The sequence below is a fragment of the Bos javanicus genome, chromosome 27 (genome assembly GCF_032452875.1).
Source record: "Bos javanicus breed banteng chromosome 27, ARS-OSU_banteng_1.0, whole genome shotgun sequence".
NCBI classification, from domain to species: domain Eukaryota; kingdom Metazoa; phylum Chordata; class Mammalia; order Artiodactyla; family Bovidae; genus Bos; species Bos javanicus.
In genome coordinates, this window is record NC_083894.1 from 34,417,350 (window position 1) to 34,429,989 (window position 12,640).

The following is a 12,640-nucleotide window of genomic DNA, read 5'->3' on the forward strand; positions in this document are numbered from 1 at the left end:
TCTTGTTTTTGCTGACTGTATAGAGCTTCTCCATCTTTGGCTGCAAAGCATATAATCAATCTGATTTCGGTGTTGACCATCTGGTGATGTCCATGTATAGAGTCTTCTCTTGTGTTGTTGGAAGAGGGTGTTTGTTATGACCAGTGCATTTTCTTGGCAAAACTCTATCAGTCTTTGCCCTGCTTCATTCCATATTCCAAGGCCAAATTTGCCTGTTACTCCAGGTGTTTCTTGACTTCCTACTTTTGCATTTAGTCCCCTATAATGAAAAGGACATCTTTTTTGGGTGTTAGTTCTAAAAGGGCTTGTAGGTTTTCATAGAACCGTTCAACTTCAGCTTCTTCAGTGTACTGGTTGGGACATAGACTTGGATTACTGTGAGAATGAATTTATGGTAACAGAGTTGGGGGGAAGGGTGAGGGGAAGGGATAGTTAGGGAGTTTGGGATGGACATGTACATCTTCTCCTCTGAACTGTTCTTGCCATTCCCTCACAATGCCACCTTTCTCTTGATGCATCAAGAACCCAAATACTATTTTCAGAGCAGTTTTCGGTTCACAGCACCATTGAGATGGAAGTCCATGTGTTCCTTTCACCTGTACTTGCACAGCCTTCTTTGGTGTCAGCATCACTCACAGGGTGGTATACTTCTCACAACTGGTGAACATACACTGACCCATTAAAATAGCCAGAGTTCGTATTTGCCTTGGGGTTCAATCCTGGTGTTCTACATTCTATGGATTTGGTCAAATAATGACATGTATCCATCATTATGGTATCATGCACAGTATTTTCACTGCCTTAAAAATCCTCTGTGCTCTGTCAGTTAATTTCTCCCCTCCCCACCTGCAACCATGGATCTTCTATTTTTTTCCCCCAGAATGTCATATAGTTGGAATCATACAGTATATAGTCTCTGCAGGTTGGCTTCTTTAATTTAGTAGTATGCACTTAAATTTCTTCCTTGTCTTTTCATGACCTTGCAGCTCATTTCTTTTTAGGGCTGAATAATATTCCATTGTCTGAAACATGCCCCAGTTTATCTATTCACTTACTAAAGGACATCAGGAATGCTTACAAGTCTTGGAAGTTATGAATAAAGCTGCTGTAAACATCTATACAGATATTGGGAATGGCCCAAAAGAAAACAAGCATGCCTACTGAGGATGTTCTAGTTATCTGTCACTATAGATAACTAATTAGTTGTCTATTCTTATTGCTATGTAACTGGTTGTACCAAACTGTATCACATGGAAACAACACAGTTCTGTGGATCAGTAATCTAGAAACAGTTTAGTGGGTGAAATTAAGATGCTAGTTGTGATACTCTTAAGGTTCAACACAGGGTATTTGCTTTCAAGTGCTATCATGTGGCTGTTGGAAGACCTCAAAAACTATTTCCCAGCTCACTTCTGAGGGCCTCTCCACAGTCCTGCTTCATGATATAGTAGCTGTCTTCCCCCAGGGTGAATGAGAGAGAAAGACATAGGATCCAAGAAATCACTTTTTTTATATTGCTTTTCTTGGAAATGATTTGTTGACTACTTATGACTTCTGCTTTATTGACTATGCCAAAGCCTTTGATTGTTTGGATCACAACAAACTGTGGAAAATTCTGAAAGCAACGGGAACACCAGACCACCTTACCTACCTCCCGAGAAATATGTATGCAGGTCAAGAAGCAACAGTTAGAACTGGACATGGAATGACAGACTAGTTCGAAATCAGGAAAGGAGTACATCAAGGCTGTATATTGTCACCCTGCTTATTTAACTTATATGCAGAGTACATCATGCAAAATGCCAGGCTGGATGAAGCACAAGCTGGAATCAAGATTGCTGGGAGAAATATCAATAACCTCAGATACGCAGATGACACCACCCTTATGGCAGAAAGCAAAGAAGAACTTAAGAGTCTCTTGATGAAAGTGAAAGAGGAGAGTGAAAAAGCTGGCTTAAAACTCAACATTCAGAAAACTAAGATCATGGCATCTGGTCCCATCACTTCATGGGGAAAGATATGGGGAAACAATGGAAATAGTGACAGACTTTGTTTCCTTGGGCTCCAAATCACTGCAGATGGTGACTGCAGCCATGAAATTAAAAGATGCTTGCTCCTTGGAAGAAAAGCTATGACCAACCTAGACAAGATATTAAAAAGCAGAGACATTACTTTGCCAACAAAGGTATGTCTAGTCAAAGCTATGGTTTTTTCTAGTAGTCATGTATGGATGTGAGAGTTGGACTATAAAGAAAGCTGAGCACCAAAGAATTGATGCTTTTGAACTGTGGTGTTGGAGAAGACTCTTAAGAGTCCCTTGGGTTGCAAGGAGATCAAACCAGTCCATCCTAAAGGAAATCAGTCCTGAATATTCACTGGAAGGACTGATGTTGAAGCTGAAACTCCAATACTTTGGCCACCTGATGTGAAGAACTGACTCATTGGAAAAGACCCTGATGCTGGGAAGGATTGAAGGCAGGAGGCGAAGGGGACGACAGAGGATGAGATGGTTGGATGGCATCACCGACTCGATGGACATGAGTTTGAGCAAGCTCTGGGAGTTGGTGATAGATAGGGAGGTCTGGCGTGCTGCAGTCCGTGGGGTCGCAAAGAGTTGGACACGACTGAGCGCCTGAACTGACTGACTGAATGACTGGAAATGATGACCTGTCACTTCTGCTATATTAAATTAATTAGAATCAAGTCAGAAAGTCCAGCCTACAGTCACTGGAATGGGAATACACAGGCGCATCAATATCATTGGGACCTGTTTTAGAGACTGTTTACTATAAAGAGAATGTAGGATTGATTATTAAAAGATTATAAAAGCATTTTGTTTAAAATAATTCAAAGGAGTAATGCCTTGTGATGGTTAAGCCCTATTTTATTTGCTAAGATAGGTGGTATTGTCAGTTAATAGTATCTTGAAATTAAAGTGTTGTGTTACTCCTCCATTCATGTTTAATAATACTTGTATAACTCAACTACAGATGTATCTGCATAAGTATCTTGGCTGCATTTTATGAATGAATTTTATATACTAATTTTTGATTAAATACATAATTTTTTACAACTGAATATGTTCCTTAGCTAACTAATTTTCTTTTATTTCCCTTATATTTAGTATATAGAGGGTTTATCGTTGGAGGCATATGCTGTCAGTATCGTGCAGTTGCTTGGCCTTAATGTGGGAATGAGTTATGATAATACTGAGATCTGCCATTGTTCAGGGGATGTTTGCACAATGTCACCAGAAGCTTTGTAAGACAATTTTCTTTATTAAATACACACTATACTTAAATTGTCTTTTGGTGGTTAGGAACTTTATGTTTCTAATAGTCAAACTGAGTTAATTGATAGTTATAGAGAACTATACCCAGCTTTAGGATACACATCCTTTTCAAGTACATACACCAAAATAGTCCCAAATCCCCACACCTCTCTATGCCTCGGGACATTTCTCTTCCTCCTTCCTACCTTCCAGAGTCTGACTTCAGTTTTTATCTGAAGGCTAGATTGAAGGTACCTTCTGGGGCACAACATGTGAATTGTGTAATTTCAGTGATTCTGCGTGAAATAAAATGCTTTAATATTTGCATTATACAGTGTAGGGACGGATAGTGCAATTCATGTGAGCATTTTTTTTTTTTTAATTTAGAAAGACATTAAGTTGCAAATAAGTAACTATGCCCCACTGAGAGAGATTACTTAAAAAAAAAAAAAGCTTTTTTTTTTTTTTTTTAAATTAGTATCATTTAAGGGGTCCTGCATTTCCATTTTGCATTGATTCCTGCAAATCATGTAGCCACTCCTGGTTGAGCCACATCACTACCAAGACTTGTTATGCTCAGTTTGTTTAACCTGAATCATTTTGGGGTTGTAAAATACCTCATATTGATTTTAATCTGAATTTTCGAGGAAGCTAATGATGTTGAACATATTTTCATGCTTTATAGCTTTGTGCTTTATATCTTATTAGAAGAGCCTATTTAAACATCTGCCCATTAAAAAAATAAATTAGATTTTCTATGTTCTGGCTATTAGTTCTTTGCCAGATATGTGATTTTTGAGTATTTTATCCTCTAGGGTACCATTTTTAAGATAGCTGGTGCACTAGGACGGCCCAGAGGGATGGTATGGGGAGGGAGGAGGGAGGAGGGTTCGGGATGGGGAACACATGTATACCTGTGGCAGATTCATTTTGATGTTTGGCAAAACTAATACAATTATGTAAAGTTTAAAAAAAAAAAGATAACATTTTTAATTTTGGTGAAATACAGTGAGTCAAATTTTTCTTTATGCATTGTGGTTTTATAATTCTTTTATTCAGTTTTGTAATACGTTTCAAGTTGATTATTGTGTATGTGTTTAACTTTATTTTAATTTTTGCCCTATGGATTTCCAGTCATTCCAATAGCACTTGTTGAAAAGACCTTCCTTTCCTCCACTTAAGTGCCTTGGTGACTTTGTAAAAAACCAATTTATCATAAATGTGTGAATTTTTATTGGACTCTCTATTTTATGTCATTAATCTGTATGGTTATCCTTATAGAAAAGCTTGTTATCTCTATTACTGTAGCTTTATATTCAATTTTTGAAATCAGATAGTTTAAGTCCCCAAGTTTTTTACCTTTTCCAGAATTGTTTTGGGTATTCTAGGTCCTTTGCTGGAGAAGGCAATGGCACCCCACTCCAGTACTCTTGCCTGGAAAATCCCATGGATAGAGGAGCCTGGTAGGCTGCAGTCCATGGGATTGCTAAGAGTCGGATACGACTGAGCGACTTCACTTTGACTTTTCACTTTCATGCATTGGAGAAGGAAATGGCAACCCACTCCAGTGTTCTTGCCTGGAGAATCCCAGGGACGGGAGAGCCTGGTGGGCTGTCGTCTATGGGGTTGCACAGAGTCGGACATGACTGAAGTGACTTAGCAATAGGTCCTTTGCATTTTCTTAAACATTTTTTTTTGGTCAGATTTCCAATTCTTATGAAAACTTTAGAGATTTTAAAAATTTGAAATATAGATTATTTATCACATTATGTTAGTTTGGGTACATAGCATAATAATTATGACTTTTGGTGAATATAAATATATAAATCTCTGTATCATGGTGTTAATCAGGCTATGCCACATTTCCATCTGCATGGAAATTTCTTTTGTGAACTTTGCTGTGTTTAGTCGCTCGGTTGTGTCTGACCTTTGAGATCCCATGGACTGTAGCCTGCCAGGCTCCTCTGTCCATAGGGATTCTCCAGGAAAGAGTATTGGAGTGGGTGCCATGTCCTCCTCCAGGGGATCTTCCCAACCGAGGGATCAAACTCAGGTCTCTTGCATTGCAGGCAACTTAATTTACCATCTGAGCCACTTTGGCTGTCCTTTTATTTATTTATTATTTTTTTCTTTTTATTTTATTTTTAAACTTTACAATATTGTATTAGTTTTGCCAAATATCGAAATGAATCCGCCACAGGTATACCTGTGTTCCCCATCCTGAACCCTCCTCCCTCCTCCCTCCCCATACCCTCCCTCTGGGTCGTCCCAGTACACCAGCCCCAAGCATCCAGTATCATGCATCGAACCTGGACTGGCGACTCATTTCATACATGATATTATACATGTTTCAATGCCATTCTCCCAAATCTCCCCACCCTCTCCCTCTCCCACAGAGTCCATAAGACTGTTCTATACATCAGTGTCTCTTTTGCTGTCTCGTATACAGGGTTATTGTTACCATCTTTCTAAATTCCATATATATGCGTTAGTATACTGTATTGGTGTTTTTCTGTCCTTTTACCTTCTACCCTCCTCCAAGCAACTGCTGATCTGATTTCTATCAATGCAGTTAGCTTTACTGGCTCTAGAATATTATGTAAATTGGATGATATGCACTCTCTTTTGAGTGTTCATGCTATAAAGTTACAATTACCCTCAATTATTTAAACATTTTTTTCTTTAATTATTTGAATATATTTGTAATGGCTCCTTTCAAGTATTTTTGTGTCAGATCTAACACCTGGGCCATCTCAGTGTTGCTTATTATTGACTGCTTCTTAAAAATTGACTATGTATTACATTTTCTTATTTCTTTGTATGATTATTATTAGTAGTAGCATATTGGATATTGTTGATAGTACAATAGAAAGCCTAGGTTGTTATACCTTCCTCTGGAAAACCATTGATTCTTTATCTACCAGGCAATTCAATTATTGGGTAACCATTTTAACTTTTATGTACTTGATTTTATGATTCACTTACATGAATCTATAGATAACTCAAGGTATTTCCAAATCCCTCTAAAATGTCAGAGCTGAACTTCCAAACTTGTTTTGTCTGGAGATCTTGTCAAGGCTTGAGTTTAGGCTCTAACTGTTAGAATTGATGGAAAACAGATTTTAGCATAGGGCTGAGGTTAACCAACAACGAATCATAGGCCAAATTTTGCTGCCTGACTGTTTCGTAAATAAATTTTTTAGGCTTCTTGTTTCACATGTTGTTTATGGCTGCTTTTGCATTGCAGTGGCAGGTTGAGTAGCTGCAACAGAGCATATGTCACATAAGCCTATAATATTTACTACGTGGCCTTTCACAGAAACATTTGTCAAATGCTTGTCTAGGGCATAGTCTTTACTTTTAAACCATATTCTTTCTAGTGTTTTAGTTGGATGTGAAGATATTAGCAAACTATTTGTAACAACTTTCTCACTGTGTCAGGACATATCCCTACTGTCCCATGCCATAAATTAAACAACAGATTCTTATTTGAAAAATGCTTAATTACAGAGAGTGAGAGCCCTCAAAGAATATGCTCTTGAAGGTAATACAGACATGTCCATATTTGCATTTACATAAAAAATACAAAAATGATATTAAATAAATAAAAGTATGTTCAATACTGAGGCCAAAAATTTTAACTGCAGTTGTTTGACACTAGAAGTTAAATAAAGAATATCAGTTTCTATGTTTAAATATATGTTTAATGTTATAAATAATATTAAATATTATGTTTAAATATTTAATAAGGATCATTGGAGAGGTAAATAATTGTTCTTTAAAACAGAATGAATGGCCACAGATTTTTTTTTATTACAAGAATTTTCTTGGTGAAATTTTAAAAGTGTGGTAAATATCTTAGCAATTTAAAAATGCTTTTATATTATTTTATATGTGATTATTATTTTCCATGAGAATATTGCTTTCTAAATCTCTATTCAAAGCATCATATGTTGGGAGAAATGTGTATATATAGCAATAATTTTTGTCATACTGATATTTTTATATTTTAGACAATCTGGGGGTGTAAAGGATTTTAGCACCTGTAGCTTGGATGACTTTAAATATTTTGCTGCATATACTGGCATTGAATGTCTTCATAAAATCCTTCCTGATGAGCCAGTTTACAAACAGAGGAGGGTGTGTGGCAATGGAATACTGGAAACGGGTGAACAATGTGATTGTGGCACTCCACAGGTTAGTGGAAATTTTTTCAAATTTTATTTCCCATACATGTGAATGAGATGTGGAAAAGAAGGTAAAGAATACCTTAGTTTTTAGAAGAATATTTGAAAAAAGTCTTCTTTGAGGAAAATGGTAGCCTTTAAGTTTTCTCATTTTTCTATTTTTGAAGTGGAGACCAAACATCTTTTAGTTAATATTTGTCTTCAAATGTTGCCCTCTTAATTCTTTAGTATGCGCATCAGCTCTAATCCTATAATTAGTGACCACAAAGAGTATATAAGAAGGTGAATAAATATGCCTTTAACAAAAAGCAGTAGCAAAAACAGTCAAGAACATCTAAAGATGAGACTGTTACCACTGGAATAGCAAAATATATTATTTGCTATTATAGGGAGAAAATGGCAACCCACTCCAGTATTCTTGCCTGGAGAATCCCATGGACAGAGGAGCCTGGCAGGCTACAGTCAACGGGGTTGCAAAGAGTCAGACATGACTGAGCGACTTAACTTGACTTCTTATAGGGAGAAAAATATTTGTATTGACAGGTTATACCAATTAAAAATATTTTAAAATGAAATCTATTACTTGCAGAAGACATAAATATAGAATTAAGATCAAACCAAAGCGAAGATGAAAGATGATAGAAGAGCAATACATAGATAACAAAAGAGTTCTTTTTTGCACTCTATTATGTACATATATACACACTATATATGGGTAAGACTCTTGAGAGTCCCTTGGACTGCAAGGAGATCCAACCAGTCCATTCTGAAGGAGATCAGCCCTGGGATTTCTTTGGAAGGAATGATGCTAAAGCTGAAACTCCAGTACTTTGGCCACCTGATGCAAAGAGTTGACTCACTGGAAAAGACTCTGATGCTGGGAGGGATTGGGGGCAGGAGGAGAAGGGGACGACAGAGGATGAGATGGCTGGATGGCATCACTGACTCGATGGATGTGAGTCTGAGTGAACTCCAGGAGTTGGTGATGAACAGGGAGGCCTGGCGTGCTGCGATTTATGGGGTCACAAAGAGTCGGACACGACTGAGTGACTGATCTGATCTGATGCCACCCTCATGGCAGAAAGTGAAGAGGAACTAAAAAGCCTCTTGATGAAAGTGAAAAAGGAGAGTGAAAAAGTTGGCTTAAAGCTCAACATTCAGAAAACTTAGTATCATGGCATCTAGTCCCATCACTTCATGGGAAATAGATGGGGAAACAGTGGAAACAGTGTCAGACTTTATTTTTGGGCTCCAAAATCACAAAAGTTGGTGACTGCAGCCATGAAATTAAAAGACGCTTACTCCTTGGAAGGAAAGTTATGACCAACATAGCATATTCAAAAGCAGAGACATTACTTTGCCAACAAAGGTTCATCTAGTCAAGGCTATGGTTTTTCCAGTGGTCATGTATGGATGTGAGAGTTTGACTATGAAGAAAGCTGAGCACTGAAGAACTGATGCTTTTGAAGTGTGGTGTTGGAGAAGACTCTTGAGAGTCCCTTGGACTGCAAGGAGATCCAATCAGTCCATTGTAAAGGAGATCAGTCCTGGGTGTTCTTTGGAAGGAATGATGCTAAAGCTGAAACTCCAGTACTCTGGCCACCTCATGCGAAGAGTTGACTCATTGGAAGAGACTCTGATGCTGGGAGGGATTGGGGGCAGGAGGAGAAGGGGGCAACAGAGGACGAAATGGCTGGATGGCATCACCGACTTGATGGACATGAGTTTGAGTGAACTCCGGGAGTTGGTGATGGACAGGGAGGCCTGGCTGCAGTTCATGGGGTTGCAAAGAGTCGGACACGACTGAGTGACTGAACTGAACTGACTCCTTGGAAGGAGGGTTATGACCAACCTAGATAGCATATTCAAAAGCAGAGACATTACTTCGCCAACAAGGGTCCATCTAGTCAAGGCTATGGTTTTTCCAGTGGTCATGTATGGATGTGAGTTGGACTGTGAAGAAAGCTGAGCGCCGAAGAGTTGATGCTTTTGAGTGTGGTGTTGGAGAAGACTCTTGAGTGTCTCTTGGACTACAAGGAGATCCAACCAGTCCGTTCTAAGGGAGATCAGCCCTGGGTGTTCATTGGAAGGACTGATGCTAAAGCTGAAACTCCAATACTTTAGCCACCTCATGCAAAGAGTTGACTCATTGGAAAAGACTCTGATGCTGGGAGGGATTGGGGGCAGGAGGAGAAGGAGACGAGAGAGGATGAGATGGCCGGATGGCATCACCAAGTTGATGGACATGAGTATGAGTAAGCTCTGCGAGTTGGTGATGGACAGGGAGGACTGGCGTCCTGTGGTTCACGGGGTCGCAGAGAATTGGACACAACTGAGAGGCCGAACTGAACTGAACTGACCGATGCACATTTATGTATCTGCATGTATGTGAATATATATGTGTCTAGATGGATCTCTATGTATGTGCATCTATATAATAACCATGATGACACTAAAGATGGAAGAGTTGAAATAAACTGGTTCAAGGTTTCTATAATTTATCTGAAGGAAATCAGTATTAACTCTATAGAGTATAGAGTTAATAACTCTGATTATAGTATTTTAAAGATACTTACTGTAAATCCTAAAGCAAATATTTTAACATTATGCAAAGGCATATAAAAAAGCCAATAGAAGAATTAAAATAAAATACTAATCATAGTTCATGAACACAAAATAAAGCAAATCATTGGAGCAAAACCAAGATGAGACAAATAAGAAATAAGCAGCAAAATGACAAACTAACATATAGACATATTAATAATTAATATAAATAGGCCAAAATCTGAATAAAAGCAGAAACTGTCAGACGAAATAAAAATCAAGAACAAATTACATGCTATCTGTAAGGATTGTATTTTAAGCCCAAATGCCTTCTAAAGTAGAAAGTAAAATAGCAGAAAAGATTATAACAGGAAAACAGTAAATATAAAACAGCCAAATATATTTAGTTTTTAAATACAAAATACAAAAATAAAAAATATATATAATAATGCCTAGACAACGTACTAAAAAAGTAGAGGCATCACTTTGCTGACAAATGTCTGTATAGTCAAAGCTATGGTTTTTCCAGTAGTCATGTGTGGATCTGAAAATTGATCCATAAAATAGGCTGAGTGCAGAAGAATTGATGCTTTCGAACTGTGGTGCTGGAGAAGACTCTTGAAAGGCCCTTGAACTGAAAGGAGATCAAACCAGCAAATTCTAAAAAAAAATCAACCCTGAATATTCAGTCCTGGAAGGATTTATGCTGAAGCTGAAGCTCCAATCCTTTGGCCAACTGATGTGAAGAGCTGACTCATTGGAAAAGACCCTGATGCTGGGAAAGATTGAAGGCAAAAGGAGAAAGTTGCAGTGGAGGATGAGATGGTTAGATAGTATCATTGACTCAATGGACATGAACGTGAGCAAACTCCAGGAGATAGTGTGCGACAGAGGAGCCTGGCATGCTACAGTCCATGGGGTTGCAAAGAGTTGGATACGACTTTTAGTGACTGAACAATGACAGTTACATCAACATTGACAAATGCTTCAAAAAGATAAAAAGTATATAAGGAAGACATAACAATAATAAATGTATATGGTCATATATATATATATGTTTAAAATATGTGAAAAACATATCATAATTTACACATATATTAGATATTTGGATATCTGAAAGCAGTTATTGATAGAACTAAAGGGATACAGTGACAAATAAATGATCATATTTTGAGGCTTATTTCATATCTGTCAGTAATTTATAGAACTAGATAAAAAATCAGTAAGGATGTATAAGACCTGAACAGTACTATCCACCACCTTAATATAATTGATATTTATAGGCCAATAAATAAAGGAGGAGGAAATGGCAACTCTACTCCAGTATTCTTGCCTGGAGAATCCCTTGGACAGAAGAGCCTGGCAAGCTATAGTCCATAGGGTTGCAAAGAGTCAGACATGACTAAAGTGACTTAACATAGGCCAATATATTAGACAGCTAGATTTAGACATTCTTTTTAAGTGCACTTGCAATATTCATCAAGATAATTGAAAGGCATTCAATGCAATTTACCACAATCGCAGAATAGATGAAGAAAAAAACTTGAGAAAATTTAGCAGCAATTCATTATAAACTCTTTCAGCACTCCACCAATAGAAGAGAACCTCCTCACTCTAATGAAGTACATCTCTCAAAAACTTGCAACTATTATCACACTTTCTGGTGAAAGATTCATTATTTCTCCCTAATATATGGAGCAAGACAAAAAGATGCATTCTTCCTGTTTCCTTTCAACACTGCAGTGAGTGCTTCTGCCATTGCAGTAAGGCAAGACAAAGAAACTCACATGAATGAAAAGAAAGATTAAAACTATGTTTAGTCAAATTTTACTGGGCCACATGAGTAGAGATTCCTAAATAATCTGCTCTCAAAGGCTTCTAAAGCTAATTAATGAATGCAAATGAACCCAAATTCCATAGATTTCTATGTAAAAACAATAAACAAATGGAAAATGAACTAAAACATGAAATTCCATATACGTTGTCTTAAAAACATTAAATAGAGATAAATTTAACAGAATACATGGAAGAGCTGTGCAGTAAAATCTTTCATTGCTCAGATAAATGAAAGATTGAAATGGAGACATATCCCACTTTCATGGAGTGGGAGATACAGTATTGTTAAAATGTCAGCTCTGTATCATAATCCCAATCCAAACTCCACCATCTTTCTGTGGAAATTTACAAGCTAATACTACATGTACCTGGAAATGCAGAGCCTAAAACAGTCAAAGCAAAAGAACAAAAATGGAGCATATACACTAATTTTCTGAAAATTTCAAAATTGTTTATAAAGTTGTAACAAGACAATATGGTATTGGCCAAAGCATAAATATACCCCTTAATGAAACCATACAGAGAATCCATATATAAAACGTTTATATGGTTAATTGGCTTTCTGCAGTATATTGAGGCAGTTCAATGGGTGAAAATCTTTCCAACAAAAGTAATGCATGAACTAGAAACCAATGTACATAAAATAAACATTGATATATCATCATACAGAAAAATTAACCAAAATGGATCAAATACTTAAATATAAAAAAGCAAAAACCCTAAAGCTTTTAGAATAAAACACAGGAGACAGTCTTTCTGACTTTGTGATAGGCAAAAAATTCTTAGAGAAGGCACATAAGAA

General features: G+C 37.2%; 1 protein-coding gene across 5 annotated transcripts in view; it reads left to right on the top strand.

The window, feature by feature from the left end:
* LOC133240015 (disintegrin and metalloproteinase domain-containing protein 5-like) overlaps positions 1–12,640 on the top strand; it is a 113,481-nt gene that overhangs the window by 54,936 nt on the left and 45,905 nt on the right. For all 5 annotated transcript variants that reach the window (XM_061404529.1, XM_061404525.1, XM_061404526.1 and 2 more), the window contains 2 exons: positions 3,125–3,261; positions 7,285–7,468. In XM_061404529.1, the coding sequence (XP_061260513.1) occupies positions 3,125–3,261; positions 7,285–7,468 (321 nt within the window). The remainder of the gene's footprint in view (positions 1–3,124; positions 3,262–7,284; positions 7,469–12,640) is intronic.